General features: G+C 37.6%; 1 protein-coding gene across 1 annotated transcript in view; it reads right to left on the bottom strand.

Moving 5' to 3' along the window:
- Positions 1–20,646, bottom strand: part of LOC139725067 (ral guanine nucleotide dissociation stimulator-like 1) — a 53,712-nt gene that overhangs the window by 18,541 nt on the left and 14,525 nt on the right. The window contains exons 3-5 of the mRNA XM_071636155.1: positions 20,312–20,517; positions 14,230–14,283; positions 13,509–13,690 (exon numbers count right to left, since the gene is read on the bottom strand). Of these exons, the coding sequence (XP_071492256.1) occupies positions 13,509–13,690; positions 14,230–14,283; positions 20,312–20,517 (442 nt within the window). The remainder of the gene's footprint in view (positions 1–13,508; positions 13,691–14,229; positions 14,284–20,311; positions 20,518–20,646) is intronic.

Below are 20,646 nucleotides of genomic sequence, written 5' to 3'. Positions count from 1 at the left end.
CATAAAAATTGATCAAAAACTGTGGGAGGAGTTCGCAACGCAAGATTTGTACCCATTTTTGCCCATAATATGCCGTTACCATGGCAACGTACTTTTGGGTACTGTCAAAAAATACGTCTTGCACATCTACAACCCAAGGCACACATCTGTGCCAAGTTTTATGGGAATCGGTTGAAAACTGAGGAAGTAGTTCGCGACGAAACTTGTGAGTCGTTATACAGTGTAGATAGAGTACATATATGTTTCCTAGATACTGAAAGTGGTGGAGGCATATGTGCGTACAAACATTGAAGGCATACTGCCTTCATTTTTGTTTCTGATTTGCTGTGTTGAATGGTGAGACAAACTGAAAGTGTACACATTGTAGTTGGCTTTAGCATGTTGTCATAACAAGTCAACAGGAGCCATGCACGATCTACTCACTTCTCCACTCACTTCACTTCCTATCACGTTACTGATTATTCTGAGGTACTATTCTTGCCTCTAAGCTTTGAGGTGCATTGCTTCCCAGGGCTACCCCCCCCCCCAAAAAAAAAAAAAAGAAAGAAAGAAAGAAAAGAAGTCCCATTCCAATGATATACTTGCCTAAAAAATATTCACTATGACAAATGGTGGCATACACTGGGCAGGGGGATACTATTTCTTTTGAAGTTTGTTTGTCTGTACTCACAAATAAGATGAAGCCATTGTATTGAGTGGAAACACTGTCATTCAGTAGCAAGGAAATTTCTGTTGTGGGCTGGAAGCTAGGCTATGGCAATGCATTAAAACTCAATGTCAATCAGCGACAGTGAAAAGAATGACAGGACCACAGGTCAGCTTCCCTGCCTTCTGGAAAGAAGCCTGGCAACATCTCAGGGCCAGGACCCAGTTTATATTGTCCACATGGAGAATGAATGACCCATTCATTGCTGTGTTCCTACAGTCTGCCAGCCTGTGTCATTCAGTTTTGTTCATTACTTACTTTTTAATGAAAACAAAGACAAAAAAAGAACATTATGTTTCATAGACACTTGAATTCTACATTTCATTACCATGCAACAAACTGGGGAAACAAAGAAACAGAAAGTGTTCTTGTCTGTAAAGTAGCATATTTTGTCTTTCTTATCTTTGTGACAGCAGTCATATATTGTTCTCCTTCTTCTTCATTTGGTACAGCAAGCACAGAGTATACTGTAAAACCAGAAACATTTTTGCCATGAAACTTTTGCCAACTGGAGCTGACGGCCTTTTTGCCAGCATGAAACTTTCACGAATTACCTCTTGTATTCAATACATTGTGCAAAGAAGAACTTTTGGTACATTTTACTTTGCAAATCTTGGTTCCTAATGAAATTTGCAAAAGTTTCATGCATGTGAGAATTTCTAATGTTACAGTGCAGTGACACTATGTCTTCAGATACTGTATAAAGATGTCATTTTTGTGTACAGATATTTTCGCGAATGAGGAGATCATGGACATTTTCGCGAGATGTTGTTTTTGCGAATTGACAAAGCATGGACGACATTTTCGTGTGTTGTTAAATTCGAGGTGCAATAGTGATTTGCGAAATTCATGAAAATTAACCCCTTGTGAAAATAACAGCTTATACAGTGTTTCAATTCCAAAACCTGTACTTTATATATCATCAGCCTTATGCCAAAAGGCCCTTAACACCATAGACTTTGTACACTATTAGTGCCCTTTTGGCATAAGGCCGACGATACGCCCTGTGAATTTCCACACTATCTTCTGCTTTGAACCAGGAAACTCACGCTGAACTTTCCCTTGTTAAGATTATTCTACAGAGTAAAGGATACAATTTGCACAGAAAATTAAAATTTTGAAGCACTTAAGCACTTTAATCATATAACATACCCTCTGCCAATATTGCCTACAGTGCACCAAGCACATGAACGTGGAATTCTAAGCCTGAAAAATAAGCGTACATGACACATGTTCTCCTGTCCTTTTTCTGCACAGAATTTATGATGTAATGACTCCAATTTCTGTTATTTCTGTTGTTATGTCATCTCTGTCTGGGACATGTTCTTAAAAGTCCCCATATTTTGATTTGTAACCGCTGCGTGGTACACACTGATAATACACACAACTAAAGGGTTAGCTTTCCAGGTTCACTGGCAATCACTATTTTGTTAAAGGAAGCAAGTCCTGTTTGATAAGACTAATTACTCTCACAGGGCAAACAAATGAAAGGTTACCACTAACAAACAAACTTGAAACTTCCTCTATTAGAGCTGCTAAGTCAGCCCACACATGACTGCTCTGTTATCAGTAGTTAATTAAACCCTACTTTCATTTTATCACCCCTCTACCAATTCACCTGATAGCAGCTGGAACAGACTGCTGCTAATCATTTCCATTTTGTGAAAGGTGTTTCTTTGGGTTTTTTTTTTTTATCTGTTCCCCTGGGCTGGTAAATGTCATGCTGAAACAAAGTAGTCAGGGAGAAAATTCACATTGAGTACTCAGCATTTTACAGCATTGTACACCTAGAACTGGTGTCTAGAAGCTATTTAAACCCCTGCTCATTCCAAATCACATAAACTGCATGAGATACTACAGATCTTGTACTCATGAATATCAACATGGATCTTTATCCTCTAGAAGGTGATCAGTCAGAGGTGTCTCCATAACCCCCAGGGATGCAATCTTGAAAATGAAGAATGCACTTCTTGTCAGTTTTACCTATCAAAAAAAACAGCGGTGCCAATCTCTGCAGATCAAAATATGCTTCCACAAATGTACATGTACACACTGTACATAATAGGCACTCATGTGAAAAAGGTATACGTAAGGGCTCCTTTTATTAGATGTACCAGTATGTTGAATTATGAATATTGTACAAGATAAGTACAGGGGACAGCAAGAAGCTGATATCAATGCATTTTTTTTTTTCATTCTCACATTTAATCATTAGACAAAAGATGCTGTTTACTTATCCAATCACAAGTGCCTCATATCAACTTGACCGACAAAATGAATGGTGCTAGTGGCCTTTTGCACAGATCTAGACTTAAACATGAGAAATTATGTAAAAAAGCTCATAGGACAACATTTGTTGAAGTTGCTCTGAAAGAAGCGACTGTTTGGAAAATGGTGAAAATATGGGCAAAGTGTGAAAGTATTGGTTGGCTAAAGGAAATGTCAAGAAATGAAATATCCAAACTTTAGATCATCCTGCCTTTGCTTAGATTTTACCTCACCCAAGCTTTGAATTGATGATTCAGTACACTGCTTTTTATATCACAAGTTGATAAAATAGGACTATCAAATGGGTAAGATAAGAAAGAGCATTTTGTACAATAAACAGCCATGTCATCATAGAAGGTTTGTCAACATTGTGCTTGCAAAGTAATATTCACATCTAAATTGCACCCTAGTAACATATTATTGAATGTGATGAAATGGAAATGAAGCACTTTGACACACAAGGTGGGTTTCGTCTTGTTTCTGTTAATATTCTTTCTAGCTATGTGTATGTGTGTGTGTGTGTGTGTGTGTGTGTGTGTGTGTGTGTGTGTGTGTGTGTGTGTGTGTGTGTGTGTGTGCAAGGGGGGGGGGGGGTCTGAAGCTGGTCAGAACCTGGGAACTTTGCACCAGATGACTCAACAAAGGCAAGCCCAGGTCCCTCCTGTACTACACTGTCTACGTAACCTCAGGCAGGTGTTGCATGTCATTCTCATTTAAGCTGTCACTTCTAATTCAAGTTTCTCATGGCCAGGTCACAGACATGATGAGTTATTACACCGACATCCAATACAGGGGAATATTTGAGCATGAATCACTTTTCACTATAAATAGCCCACTTGAGGTAAATTTAGCTCAGACCTAGTCAAATGCATCCATGCGTTTCATGGCTTCCTTGAATTACAGGGACTTCTTTCCTTACTCACTTTCTTTCCACATGAGAATTAAGAGACTTCAGCTTTGGCCTCACAATGTAATTAATATGTATTTTCTCACATGCAGCATGATGATGGTGCCCAACAATTTCAGTATGAAAGACGCACACTGTATCAATGTCCAGTGACAGACTTGCGTATACTCATTAAATGTAGATCAACAAAAACGAGTAGGGGAACATAACTTGTGCTCATTTTGCACTCTCAAACTCTTAACAAGATTAAATGCCCTATCAAATACTGTACAGTAAAATTGCAGCTGTACTGCCTATGAGATTAACATTCTGGAAGAGCCAATCTTGTTGTTTTGTTTTGTTTTTACTGTAATTTGGCTTTGGCTGCTAGTGTACATGTTACGTAAGCTTGATGCACTGCCTCTTGTACATTATTTGGTATTTCTTTCTTTGTTTTTCCTTCTTCTTCTTCTTCTAAAATGTATAGTCACATAGTAGTCATTTACATTAGATTTGTACTAAAAGTGTAGCTTATATCTCCATTTGGCAACCCCGGGAAGTGTATTTAATAATTTATGTCAAATGCACAAGGTGTACAATGCTACACACTTCCTTTTGAAAACAGCCAAAGGAAAAAAATAAATAAATAAATGAATTCAAAGTTGAGAACAGAATTTCAAGAGAAAGGCTGGATTATATGTCAATAAGATTGAACAGGTCAAAAATGTACACAATGTTACTTGAAACTTCTCAGGGACTTCAGTCAGTGAATGAAGTTCTAATTATGAATTTGAAAACAATTGCAATATCTGGTGCCAGACGTCGAGATTGGCAAAGGAAGAGGATCGGAGAAGCACCACTTCTCAGTCACTCCCTTAACACCTGCCAGTCGTTCTTACCGCCTTCCTGACATCTCCCTCGCGCGGGATGGTAACCACGGCAACATTGATTACACACTTCCTTCCTTGTTTCAAGGATATTTTTGGGCAGAATACGAGACGGGAGAACCCAAACGCAGGACTGACTGTATGCCCTGACAAACATACGGACATACATGTACTCCACTGCGCATTATGAGCAACCTCACCCCAAACCAAGTGAGTGCCATTGATTGTCACATGTGGCTCACCCTGGATTGCAGTTTGCAACAGAGTCTGATATGAATGTGACATGTGGTTTTCACTACATGCATGTCACATGTTGCTCAATCCTGAAAGCATGCCATGATATGCAGCAATCTCTTGTGTCTGGAGGGCAAATATGACTGAGGTGGCAGACAATGGAGCAATACACATTATTCACAAAATATCTACAAAGTATACAACATTTTCATTGAGCTCATGATCTGAGTACATGTTGATTTATTGTCCAAATAAGGGATATAAATTATAACAGAGGATGTCCACTGTAAGAATTTCCCAACAGCACTGATTTTTAAACACCCTCAAATGAAAATCTGGACATACACTGAACTGATGGATTACACAGTGTATTTATATATTATATGTATATTTATCAAATAGTCACAATAATCTTCACTGGGTTTATTTATTTCACTGAGGGCTGGGGTTGGATTGTTTGAGACAGCTTTATCATTAGTGGTCATCCCAGTTCTCTGTGTATTAATTTTGCTTTGGCACTCATCTTTCTCCTTCTCCTCATCTCTCTCTTCACTGTCTGTGCTTGTGTCTGTCTCTGTAACCTTGTGAGATTATTGCAGGCATTTCCACTGAACATGAAACAATTGACAGAGAGCATGCACTACCAAACTGCTCAGTGGAAATAATCCAGGTTGATTGGGATACCAACAGACTTCGTGGTCTTACAAAAGACTGTCATCTCCCTACCAAGTTACACAGCGGGGGCGGATCCTGGAATTCTGTATTAAAAGGGAGAGGGCGCAACAAACATTTCTGGTGCCAATTCCAGGTTTCATTTCATTGTTTTCTTTTTATTTCTTTTGTTTTTAACAAAAAATAAAGGGGGGGGGGCGTGTGCTGGTTGCGCCCCCCTCTGGATCCGCCACTGCACAGGGCATCTAATGGGATCTTAAGGTCACACAAAGTGTAATGGCAACACTCTTACTAATACCACAATGAGAATTCTACTGAATTTTGCTGAAAAAATTTCCACATCTGAAGGAGACTCCTTGTACAGCCTCACTGACCTGAGTTCACAAACTAAGGTCGCATAAATCGAATCATCTAGTGCATGGAACAAAACCAGTGCAAAATAGACATACTTCTCACATACTGGATTCAGCACACATTTATTACTGGATGTCTGCTGGCATACACACTCTAGCCATGCACAATTACCCAGATGAAGTCTGCTTACCCTAATCCATGGACCAAATTCAAACTAGCTTTGAAAAGTCGGGCCACTGTGTTTAGGAGACAGCATGAGACTTCAATTCTTGAATATCAAAGTGCACACATTCACCTAACTGCCTTATTCTAGCCTCAGTGTAGGATATGCAATGCACAATACTTGGTTTATGAAAACATGGCAGTATGCACTGAAGGATCCCCATAAACCACATGCTGAACCACACATTTTTCTTTTCAGCTACATGTGTGTGCACTTAGCATAATCTGAATTTTGAAGAAGATTTGACAACTGTTTGGTAACAAATTTCTCATACACTACAGTGTCTACAGTAAAACATAAAGTAGCACTATAATTCCTCATTTTATGAGACAAACAGGACAAAATCTTTGCGAAAAAAGAAAGAAAAGTATTCATAAACTAATTCTATGGAAGAGAGATAAATATGCATGATTTGCAGTCTTTCAGTAGTCAGCTGAAACTTAATGTCCCTAACATTAGGCTTATAAAGTATGTTTTATAGATAAGATACTTACATACAGCTCTATTCATATAGTGGGTGTTCAAAAAACAAGAAGAAATCTGTTCATGGCACACAAAAAAATCTGATTCAAATTGTTAGGATATAGGTTGAGTCCCCCCCCCCCCCCCCCCTTAAGTTGGTACTGATAAGAACATGCATTGCTACTCGGCAATGTAACACCCCTTCAGTGGATTTAATTGATGTCTGGTGACATCTGCGACATTTGGACTGTTGTACATCCCTGGACTTTGCTCCAATACCTTCACACTTATCTCACGCTATCCTGTCAATTCTGAAGTGCAGCCAGAGTCATGTAAGGTTCAAATACTAAAACAACCTCTCAGCAAGAAGTGTGAGGCAACATAAACACATTACCGGTATTGCACGCAGAATGTATGACTTTTAATGACTTTTGTGGATCTTTTTGATAAAAGAGAATCCCCCCCCCCCTATCAGCACTACAGTATTCATGGCACCTGAGGCAGTGTTATAAGTCTGTGTAAATATTTGCAAATAATCATTATGACAGTGTGTATCAAAAGTATGATCCAAAACCTACATGATACAGGATACACATGCTCAAATGACATAGTAAGTAAACATCTGAAGGCTTATAAAAATGGAACACATCATTTTGGGTACATGGTTGTAAGGGGAGTAAACTGTTCCATATTCTGAAACTGAGTGTTGACATAACAAGAGGATACTATGGCAACTTAAAGTCACTGTATTTACAATTTAATAAAAGAAAATGCTGGCTGAAACAAAGATAGGCACCTTCAGGAACCTTGAGTTTGCAGTGTCAGTAGAGATTAATTTTGGGACCTGATTAAAAATGAAAATAGAATACTACATCAAATGGCAGTAAATTTTGACAGATGGAAATTTGATCTGTCACTTCTCACCAACGACACACTGTAAATGAGCATGATCATTTGTCTAGAGAGCTATACAAGAACAGTGCATAAGGTAAACGGATAAAGCCTCCTTTGAAATAGCACTGTAAATAGGCAGACAGCCGTAACATTATGTCCCCAGTGTGAATGCACAGGACTGTCGCAGCCTCACTCTCTTATAAAGGTATGCAATCAGGCTTGCATGAAATGAATGTCCTTGCACCTCAGCGTCACGGCAAAAGCTAACACATAATGAGTCATTAATTTCTACTGCACATCTTGGATTATGAGGCTGTAATGACATAATCAGATTCTAAATAACAGGATTACTTAATTCCTCTTTGATAAGCGACTATAATATGTTCAAGTGAATTTTGCAGACTTGCTGTTCAAGGTGAGATACCTCTGAGAAAGATCACTGAGCACTAAAAACAAAGAGGACTTTAATGCATGGTAATTACCCAAGAACTAATAACATACATGTAGGCTTCATTACAGGCTAGAGCCAAAATTTTGCTAGGCATCTCATATACTGTATAAATTGTTATTTTCACAAAGGTTTAATTTTCATAAATTTCGTGAATCACGGTCAGAATGTATATTTAACAACACGTGAAAATATCTCAAACTGACAGACATTAGTGCACTTATGATAGCCTCGGTGTCAAAATCGCAGAAACAACATCTTATGAAAATGTCTGCGACCTCCTCATTTGCGAAAATATCCGTACTCGAAAATAACAGCTTATACAGTATTCACAACAGAGGGTTGTCAGGAACTTAGATGAGGCCATTCAGGTAACACCCATCTTCCGCAGATCACCTTTGATTTAAGTTTCATCAAACAACATCTGATGATTGTAGTGACTGTTGGGATTAAAAGTATTATATTTCAGCTGGACCAGATCAAGGGACTTAGCTTTAAAATGGAAAACAAAAATATTTATGGTGGATTTTCAACTCCATATTTTGTGCTTGTTTTCAAGGAAATTCCTGGTAACTCTTCGTATGCTTGTCTTCTGTGCAAACCTATGCAATCTTTCAAAGGTTTTGGTCTTAAAGGTCCTATTTACCTTTGGGAGCAGTGATTTAGAAAATGTTTAAGATGTCACTTTTGATGCATATGTGTAGGCCAGTTGTATCATAAAACATCCTACCATATAGAATTGTTGCAATGAAGCCTAAAATACAAGGAGATATCACTTTTTTTTCTCATTAAACCATATAACTGTAGACGGTTAAGTCTGGAAACATTTTATTATAACTATTGTTTACATTTTGTATATTGAACAATACATCCATTACCCTTGTTCAAATTTTTACATTGGTTGTTTCTATCCCTAACTCACATTTTAGAACTATTTTAAAGCACTAATAGGCTGGGTTTTTGTTTCATATGCAAATGGTAAATTATGTCTTCAACGTGACATATTTGGGCTTCAGAACTGAATACGCCACTCTTCAGATCAACATAGATGCATTAAGTTATCATGACAGGTGAAATAAATTCTATTTATTTTTCTTCACTACTAACATTTATCACAATGAAGAGAACAGTGGATAGTTTGCAGTTTGCAAAGAGGAGAAGTTACTTGGTAGCATGGGTTTAAACATGTTTTCTATAGACACACACACACAGTTGTTTGGGGCCACACTACGTGTAAATACTATTCTCTGCAGTATCCCACAATGCCTTACAAATGAGTGGTATTATCTTTTCGATGGGGTCATATTTGGTAGGAGGATATCAGGAAAATATCTGATAGTATCCACAAATCTGATGTGATTCAAAGGGGAAAATTCTTTCAGAGACTTGGGGACGATTTCTTCAACGTCAGACAAGAATCAGTTTGCTTTTGTCTTATCCCAAATTTTCCCCTATCATCTGTAATCTCACAGCAGTCACTTAATACCATCAATTATTCTGTGACCAATCAAAACATATGTTTCTTATTTTGACAGGTGATTTTTTTTTTTAAAATGCAACACTGCCTTGCCAAAACAAAAAGCACAACCGCCTACACTTCTTACTTCATGGCCAGATTATTGGAACTCTAGTTGGTAATTGCCTATTTCCTCTGACTTATAGCATGTGAATGATAATATCTATTATTTTGAAGCACACCATTTTTGCTTGATTCAGTGAGTTAGTAAAATGGGGAAATTTCATATCTTCATTACTGATACACAATCCTTTTCGAACAGATTAGTTTTTATCAGCAAATGATCAAAACATGTTCATTTCTAACGACCTACTTTGTGTATGTTAACCTGGCATTGTGACAAGCAGAGGTGATAGTGGAAATGTTCACGTTTGATTAACGTCACGGGTGTAAACAGATTAGTGGTATAACACATGGATTTGTTGTGTCATTTCCGCCTATTGTGGACTCAGCATCTCTCCCCAGAGAATTCTCTCTGGATTATTATGAACTGGTCTGCCACAAATTATTAAAACCATCTGCGACTGCTGCATGAGGTTTAGTTGCCATGGGCAGCTATTACACACAGTTTGTGTGTGTACATACAGCAGGCTTTATAACCTACACAGGTAAGGATAGGACTTTTTTTTGTCAGTATAAAAAATTACACTGATTTGAAAATAGTGCACTTGATTCAAACTTGACTTAGGACATCAAAAATGAACTTTGGCTAATTGAACTGATAATGCCAGCGTAACTCTGTCATTGTGATGATGATAATTCATTTTTTTAAAAATCACAAGTTAAGAGTATATTGACATCCCTGGCAGTTTTCCAACAGTCTTTCACTCTTCTGATGAAACAAATGTTTATTTGAGACATTCTGAATTTACAGATCAGCAGTGTAGATCTTACAAATTTCATTTGTTAGAGAGAGACAAACTGAAGAAAATTCAATCCTCAATGAAAAGTTAAGATCAACTTCAAATTATGGTATGCCACTGGCTTACATGTTCTGTTTTATTCAATGCTTTAAACATCCACTTCAAATTGTTATGAAAATTTATAAATTCCTTTGTCACTCATTTCATTTTGTATATCAATGGAAGACGAAAAACAAAAAGAAATCTCTAAAATTTTCATTTCTACAAGGAAGTAAGAATACCATTGAATACACACACAGCATCCCATGATTTCAAGTTGATCTTAACTTTTAAGACTTAAATTCTTTGTGAAACACCCCCAGGACACATTGCTATCTGAAATGGCATTGTGTGGTAATCTCACATGGTTCCCCTTGTGTGACCCCCTCAAAACGCGTCTTGTCTTTGAGAGTTAGCCATCCTTGATGTGTGTGTGTGATATATTCTGTGATTCATGTGAATCTAGTTCAGTAATGGAGATCTTGAACTCTTGCCGGCTTTGAAAACGGCACACGCCCACCTCCCAATGTTGATATGATTGTGTCATTAAATGACAGCGGCAAGTCTTCTTGATTCACCATGATAAGTGACCCTCTAGCCAAAATTATCATGTACATTTTCAGAACTTCGATATCCTACTTTTAACGTAAATCTAGATTTTTGCAGGTCAATACTTCCAAACTGTAAAAGTTTAACATATGAATGATTCAAACTTCACTTGGAACTGTCTGTTCAAGTCTTTTGCTGAGAAACATGCACTGCCGCAAGACAATATAAATAAGCACCAATTTGTCCTTCACTGATTATATCTGTACAGTATCATCATTCTACAGACTAATGAGAATTACAAGTCCTCTGATACCAACTTCATTGATGCCTGAGGCCAAAAGGAATTACCGGCTGGCCAGCTGTCTTTACATGACACACACACACAAAATAATAATAATAAAAGGAAACAACTGTCATAGAGTTGAAAAAGTGACTGTATCACGGGGAGACTATGTATTGCTAAGGTTTGCAATTTTCATTTGCTGTCTATCGCAGTACATTTGGAAACATGACTAGCACAGGCCTACAAGAATAGAATAGCCTGTCAGTGAATATGTGCACCGGTGTGAATGATACGCATACACTAGGAGGTTGGGGTCTAACCACAATACACATGAAGGCTTGCTTAAATCAAATATTATGGATGGTGTGTAATTACATACTAATACATGACGATAAAATTTGATAGACACTTATGAGTCAGAAAGGTTTAGTGACCATTACATTCTCAAAGGAGTTTGAGTATATTCCAGTCAGTCAATGATGCGAAACATGTAAACCCAATTTTGATATCACAGTAGTAAAGTCAGTCTACTTCTAAGTCTGACCTTAAAATCAAATAAATGGGGTGATTAGAAAAACCACACACACGCAAATTGTCCCATGACAGTCAAAGCCAATGTTATGTACTTGCAGTTAATTGAATCTGCAGATGTTCATCAAATCTTTCTCTTTTATTTGTGGCAGATATTTTCTGCATCAATAGGAAATATGGACAATCCAGGTATAAAACTACAAATTGTGAACAATACCTAGGTGTGTTTGGCAGCTGACAATCTTTTAATTTTTTCCTCATTAAAAAAATGAACAACGAATAAGCTCAGTAATTATTAGTCCCAAAAAGATCAGCGTTATACAGGAAATCCAAGTATATCAAGAGTGACTCATATCACTTGTGTACAGTTTAGTGTTGAAATCTGTACTCAAGAGTCCACCTTGCATTCTCAATGCCAAAATAAATTGTTGCCAATTTGAAATTTCTCCATCAGAGATGGAACATATGTAGCTGCTATCCAGGCAATTTGTGATCTGCTGTTTTAGAAAAATTTCCATGCAATAATTCTTCTTGAAACTTTGACATTTGTAGATTGGTTCGACAATGCAGACTGCAAACTTTGGCACCCATTAGAAGACAAGAATGGTACACTGATCGAGAAAATTTGCCTTCAGATGGGAAATTTCCACTTGGTTTTAAACCACTCCAACAGACTAGTACTTAGGGACTGCTTCAAAGTGTAGCCATGGTTGTTTGTCAAGCATAGCGGGCTGAGTCACCAAAGTCTAAGCTCCCTAATTCCATCCTCAAGTATTTCATGCTCATATTGTTCTGTCAGGACAAATTATGAGTGCGTTTGTAGCAGATGTGCGTTCACATGTGCACAAGGAAGGGTGACTGATACTGATATTTTAGAGGAAAAAATTAACAAACTAGTACGTGCAATATTGCACGGTGCACCCAGATCACTTCAAAAACTGTAAGCTTGCTGAATCTCATGACAACAATTTCACTGCTGATCTACACTGCTGAAATGTCAGTTTTCTGAGCAATCTTGTATGCACTGGTCATAACTCATTGATATTAGTAAATGAAACTGTTCCCTAAGTGCATGTTTCATGCTCAAGTATGTTATCTGGAAGCTCTGTTTCATGAGAACACTAGCCAAAGTGTTGTTCCAAATGCTTGAATATGACAATCCCTACACTTGTACATGTTAATGATCAAATGGACTTACAACCTTCAGGTAAAATCCTACATACTACCCCTTCCTGAAGATTCTTTCTCCTTGGATTGGACCCCTCCCCACCCCTCCCACACACACACATATGCTTATGCTAAAAAAGAAGAAGAAAGAAATACTGGAAAATTAGAAACTCCTAGACACAAACAACTTTTTGCCACCCCCTTGCTCTCACCAGGAGTAGTAAGATGGAACCCCTGCCCCCTGCCCCCCCCCCCCCCCAACCATAAACAGGTGTAGTTTATGAGAATTTTCTTCTGCTGTAGATTTCCTTATTGCCACAGCTCTAAAATTTAATTAAATCGACAGCTCTCACTGGATTTAGTTTCATGTCCACAAGTGGTCAACTGACTTGTAGTGAAAAATGAAAGACAAAATTGACAGCATCAACATACTAATAATTGGTCACTTACAAGCAATGGACATTTTGCATAGGTGGCTAAAGTGCTACAGAGTTTGCACAAATGACCACCAGGCAAATCCTGTTACCTTTGGGGGAAGCTTCGGCAGTGAACGACTGGATCATGAGTTGTGCCCGCAGCTGAAGTTCAACATCTTGCATAACATCACGAGCAAACTCTTCAATGGTGTGAAGACAGGTGTAGTCTGGCCCCTCTCGGAAGTCATCCTGTCCCTCATCCAACCACATCATCAGGACAGACCGGATGTTTCTATGGCAACCACACAAACATGCATATTTACAAATGGCAGTACGTACAAAAATCAAATATCGAGCGTTAAGAAAAGCCATATTTAGGCAGGCCTTTGTACAAAGTAAAAGTTGTATCAGGCATCCCTGGTGAAATTTGCAGAGACAAATTCACATGGATGAGTAAAGCTGAAGTGATGAAATCCTATGCTGAACACAATGCATCCTAAAGCTCTTTTCCCATCGAGTTTGTCTAAAGTTCTTTCCTTACCTTCACAAAATGCAATCACTTTCTCCACGGCCTACAAGAGTCTATTCCCTACTTGCAACATAACTACAAACCTGGTTTCATCCATAAATCTATTCACCTTTCTCATCCATCATACAAAACTTAGATCCACAGACACTCTAGGTTATTCCAGGAATGAAACAATATTCTTGTCGTGGAAGTCATCCCATTAAAGATGTTTTGATTTCGCTATGACATGCTTCTCTCTTTATAGACATCAGCCAGAGATATTTCAAGCACCACCTTATATCGGTTCAAATTGAAACACTAACTTTTGATGTTGATCTTTCTCAGCCTCAGTTGCAGTTGATTGAACATCCATGTATCTGGGATAGAGAGAAACAAAAACAGATTGGTCAAGAGTGAAATCCCTTTTAATGATGGAAATTGCATGCTAAACAAAGTGACACATCATATTCACATCCCATAAAGTGCTTGCCTAATCAGATCAAAATAAATAATCAACCTATTTCAACAAGGTCATTAGCTGTCCTAAGTGCCTCTTTTTATCCTGGATTGAAAGTGAATGTACAATGTAAAATTCATATCTATCATTTACACATCACTGAAAAAAATATCATGTGAATATGTAAACACAAGTGTATCTAACCTTCTTCAGGTCATGTAAAGATGTGGAACATATGAGATTAGATTTACTTGAGCTGTAACAGAGGGTCATTTCATGCTAAGTTTTCTCTTCAAAATAATATTCTGAAAACCTGCCCACTGTGATATGACATGCATCAAAACTTGATAAAAATCTGTAACTTTATGTTGAAATGATTAAAATTGAGCATTAAGGATGCTCACTTCTGCATTGGATTCTACACATAACTGCTCACAGTAAATAACCCTGGTAGACAGTTTTGCAACATTGTCCCACTGAATTGATCTGTAGAAATGAGTATGAATTACACAACCAAAGTTTGATTTTATGCAACAGGAACCAGACATTTTGAAATTTAAAAAAATATCCACAAAACATATACATTTAGATAAAGAAACCTGCTGAATATATTCAATGTCTTGTGTTTCTGAAAGTTTAGTTGAATTTTAATTCCACTATCATACTTTATAGTCTTTAGAAAGAAGAGACATAACGCTGTATTTACTTTTCCGGGGTTAGTTTTGAATAAGGCCCATTGCCTTCTAAATAACCCCTTCACTTGATATCGTTGGTTGTTTGTTTGCTTGTTGTTGTTTTTTTGTTTTGTCACATCGTCATGTTATACTTGTCATACCATTGTCACTTTTTTATGTATGCATGTTTTATCAAGTGAAAATAAATGAAAAAAGAAAAAAGAAAAAAAAATGAAACTGAATGTTTAAATGACTTGTTGAGTATACACTGTAGTTCCATGTACATTGTCCAGACCAACAGAAGACAGAATCATATCAGCTGCAACTTTCTAGAAAATTCAATTAAAAATTGCTTGAAAAACAGATAATGCAAGACTATCTCCTACTCATGGAGTTTAACGTGAATTTGATTTGAACATTCAGTGTGCTACTGTAGATGGTGAATGAGGGAATCTGGAATCAACTCACAATCACATGGAGTTTGCGAGAAATTACCATGTGCAGTTTTTCTTTTTCTGTGGCAGTGAACATGGAGTAGAGTAAAGCTACAACGTCACAGGGTTGTGCAATAAAAATGACCTTCACACAAGCAACAATGATACAATCAGTCTCCAAAAAAGTGTAGACACACAGGGTAAACTGGTGTTTCCTTCCTTTTTCTCTCTCTGTGTCTATCTCTGACTCCATTTCCATCATTTCCGCTCTCTCTCTCTCTTTCTCAAATTGCATTTGGCAGGCCTAATAAATACTTGTATTTGTGTCTGTTATATGTTTGGATGTTTTATATGTTCCTTGAAATCTGTCGTTAGTGAGCTTTAGACCTGCGACACAAATGCTAAGATGCCCCTAATTAGGCAAAAGATGGTGTTCTGCACATGCACAAGATAGCCGTTTCCATGGTCCAGACCAGGAGGCTGTTTCATCTTAATAGCGTTTGTATTGCAGATCTAAAGCTCGCTATTGATTTCAAGAGTCAGGCCACAGAGGACCCCTCAATCCCTTCTATCACAAGTTCTCTTTTTTTTTCTTAATTCCAAACTTTGTACATTCACCTGTCTTTGGATTCATTTTCAGTGGCATACCAGTATATCTTCACCTTTTCATATCTTTTCAGCCTCTATCGCCACCTCACTATAGTCCCCAAATCTCCACAAAGAAACGTCATGAAGCGACAGGAAGGTGGCTAGTGCCAAGGCTAATTCTGAACCAAACCACCAACTTCCTTCTTCAGTATCACACACACACACACACAATGCTCTTAATACTATGATGGTATATGGTTCTCTTTCTATATCCTTCACGATGCATTGTCACCTACGTCGTACCCAAAATACAAGCCTCATGGCCCAATCACACATACGATAACAGTCATAACTTGAGAGAATAACGTGCCTTAGCAGCATTCTATCATTTGAAGTATATGGTACAGACAAAATAGTACTTTGTGATACGTAACTCCAATAAAAAGTTAATGAAATTGTAAAACATGATTTCTTCCCCCCCCCAAAAAAAAAAACAACACCACACACAACAAAACAAAACAAAAACAAACAAACAAACAAACAAATTTCCTAGCAGCCCTTTGAAGTTGCAAAATTGTATATATACAGAGAAGTTGACTTTTTTTCCCACTGCATTTCTCAAATCTGTGTGCACAGTGAAATGATAACACAACGCTACATATTGAGGTACAATATTCATGACAATCTGCTGAAATGAATTGTGTTATTAAACACAGTGACACACTCACGAGATTTGTTGTTGTTTTTTTTCACCAAAAAGCTCCAGCAACATTTGCCTTTCATAATTTAGCCTTCAAAAGACAGTGGCCATTGTCAGGAGTTTTCATGGACCATATCTCTTCTAATATATACGCAGACCGAGTCTGATCAGACTGAGTCTGAATACAGTAGATCCATACATGAAATCATATATTTACGGTTGCTTCATTTATGAAGTGGTCACGGTGAATACATGGCACTTATATCAGTGTGATTCAATGTGCTGGTATCTGCAGGTCTTTGATGATGCTAAAATTGACTTGTGTGCACACACAGTGTCAATACCAGCACTCTTTATCAACTTTAATGAGCATATTAACTTGTCTTGCCTTATCTCAATAACAGTCAGGGAAAGTTGATACCAAAAGAGCATAATATGTGTGCAATATGTGTGAAAGGGGTGTGGTCTTGCTTCTAATGCACTAGATATGTGTATCAATGTGTGTTGTGAGTTCAAGTTCTAGTCATTGTAGCATGACTACATGATATAATATCATGTTATCATGTTCCTCTTTGCAACGACCAATTTTGAGACATCATGCATTATTTCTGTAATCACAAAAGGGGAACTTACCTCAAACATACTTTATGTGGATTTAGTGAATGCAGAAATAATACAAGAGGACATCAGAGAAGTTTGAATTGACATAACTCCTTCAGAAGGCAGGGAGTAATACCTTTTTACCATGTGTCATTACTTTAAACAAGTTCAGGGAATGTGTGCTTTTCATAGAAAATGACATTTTGTGGAGTTCTCTTTATATCTCTGTTAAACTGTTCAACTACTGTAACATCACAAATTATGTAGCCTTCATATCTAGAGAGGACAGCACATGGATTTCACAAAAACTTTGTAAAAATTTCAACTTTCTCACAGATTACATTGTTTTCCTCAAATGTTGCTGATGTATTCTATTATGTCTGTTTTCACTGAATTCACATAAAATATTTGGGTTAAATTCTCCCCTTCTGATATCTGTATCACTACAGGACATTCTCATTGATACTGATATTACCAAGAATAGTTTCAAGACTAAATATGGTGTTATCTGAGAAAAGGAGGATATACTTGTTTGTCCACTTGGTCAGTTTCCTATGACTGTTGTTTTTAGGCTCAACAGGCTGCATTTAGTAAAAAAAAAAGAGCTCTGTGAGATCAGGTGACTTTCATACAGTCACTTGGGAATTCCCTGGCATTGTCACGCTGTGAAATTCTATCTTTGTCAGAGTCACTATTTTGCAATTCAAAAACATATACATACTCATTATCATTATAGTGTCAGAGCAGGGAGATGGCCCTCCCTGGTCTGAGCTTGCAGAGTTACCACTTTTGGGGTTTTCATGTAAAAAATTTAAATTTATCATGTACTATGAGAGAGAGAAAATAAAGGGAGACTCAGGCTGGCATGTTACAAATGTAGCACACCTTCAAAGCATGCCATAATTGAGCATACATCATATGAATGACATATCTACTGAACGCTGCTTGTGTGACCTTTCATACACTTTTGGTGAGAGCAATAAAACTGGACATCTTTTTAAAGTAGTTACATTTGACATGCTTAATAGGCCACAGCAGAATGTACATCGTGGAACTATGCTCTTTTCACTTGAATATCTTACTTTCTGCAGCCACTTAAGTTTTATCTACACATAAAAATGAAGCTACCACGATAACTGTTATGCAATACTCAATATACAGAAACCAGTTCTGCTGTTGCTATGGTGACAAATAGTACATTACTGCTATGATTGCAATCTCTGTGTAATGCTGCATTCAGATGTAATATGTGTTTCTGGTAATGATAAGACTAGATCTTCTGCAGTAGCAAGCAATTTTATACAATACACAAGAATGTCCTGAAATCACCAAAGTGAATACCAGAGACATAAATGTGCATGCTTTACTTCACTTGAACCTTTTATGTGCTCCGGGATTTAGATTAGGGTTGTTTTTGCTTGTTATTTGTTTTTGTTTTTGTTTTTGCTTTTTAATCAGCTTTCAGTACTCCCTCAATCTTAAAATCTCGTTGAAAAATTAAAGACCACTTTATGTCGGGCAAAGTGCCTCAGTCAACCACAAAGGCCAAGGTGACACAATAAGCATTAGGGTGATTAGTTGATCTCTATTCACTGAATTTTAGTTCCAAGACATCTGTACCAACCAGGGAACAAGGCATGTTAGCAATTATCAAATGAAGCATGGTACGGGTAAACATCCATTTGACTCTCAAGTGCCAACATGGACGCTGATATCTGATAGCAAAAGTTTTAAACTCAAAACTTCCTCCTTATGAAGAAATGATAACAAATGATTTGAGACAACACAACAAACATCTGACCCTGTGCTGGCTTCTATCATGTTAGTGCAGTGACTGCAGCAAAGCTCATAGTGTTGCACATTGACATATCCTATACTCCAAGCTCTGGTTGGCATTCACGTCTCAATTCACACATGGTGGGAAAGGATTCCTAAATATTTTTAACTGTCAAACCATAAGATACACATTTCAAAGAGGATATTCTTTGCCTATATCTGTAATACAAATATTCATATGCTGCATTGAGATAACTAGCACAGGGGTAAGAGTTTTGGCCGGTAATGAATCATTATCCTGTCAACACACTGACAATAATGCTACCCCTTTTCACCATGAAAATGTGATGAGTAGATTTTTACATCATATCAAAGAATGTGTCACCTCAATTTCAAAGTTATCCTTGAAAGAAAGAAAGAAAGAAAGAAAGGTCACTTTCTTTCTCCCAACAGCACCTTCAACCATTTGTTTGAACCACTGACATTTGTCAATGAGAATGAGTACACACACACAAACACACACACACACACACAACCCTTCTCTCTAGCCAGACATGACTGTAAATATTTGAAGGTTTCAGACAGACAGGTGTAAGTATGTTTGCATTCATCATGAGAGCCAAGTTTGTCATTTTCACACTTGGTGCTTGTGAAGTTGTCTGCATTCTGCTGCCTTTAGGGTGACTCATCTCAAACAGTTTGTCACACTTTAATTGTCATGTTGAGAATCAAACTCGCATTTTTTTTCTTTTTAAGGCACTTAAAGGATAGATTCTCTTGTCTGTCAAGTACAGATGTATCTTTGGGGAGAGCTAAACATGAACTTTTTTGTTCCTCCAGAGTAGTTTCAGCCATACAGCTGTATTTATGGAACTGGAACTCTTAAGATGGAAAGGTGTCTCCTACATTTGTAAACAATAAGTTACTTCACAAACCTGTTTATCTCCCCAAGACTACTTAGCCAACTTGCTTCATAAAATACTAAGATTGGCTGATGTATGAAATACTGTGTGTAAGTACCATAAGAATGCTAGTACAGGATTTTGTCTTTAAAATGTTATCTGGTTATTTGTTTGTTTGTTTGTTTGTTTGTTTGTTTGTTTGTTTGTTTGTTTGTTAGTTTGTTTGTGTTTGGTTTTTTTTGGGGGGGAGGGGCTGATACACCATAATGATTACCTTGATATCAGGATATCTAATGCCTCCCTGAGGTTGGTAAAGGTCTGGTATGTGGAGAAGAATACATTGATGTAGACAGAGTCCATCTCCTCCACAGCAACGGGAAGATGCTCCACCAGCTTCCGCACAGATGCAGCCTTGATTGTCTTAATTCTGAGTGTCTCCCACTGTAGGTAGGACAAAAACTGGAGATTTGCCTGACAACTCTATAAGGCCATGGGGCACGGCCAGTGGTTGGAATTCATGTGGTAGTGGATTTTGATGCAGCAGTAGGGTTGGAAAAAGGGGGAGAATTTGGCAGGGGTGGGGTAGGGGGATGGGAGGGTTTGTTCATT

The sequence above is a fragment of the Diadema antillarum genome, unplaced genomic scaffold (genome assembly GCF_040938485.1).
Source record: "Diadema antillarum isolate AM-2024a unplaced genomic scaffold, OU_Dant_1.0 seq00000014_RagTag, whole genome shotgun sequence".
NCBI lineage: Eukaryota > Metazoa > Echinodermata > Echinoidea > Diadematoida > Diadematidae > Diadema > Diadema antillarum.
This window is presented reverse-complemented; position numbering and strand designations above follow the sequence as displayed.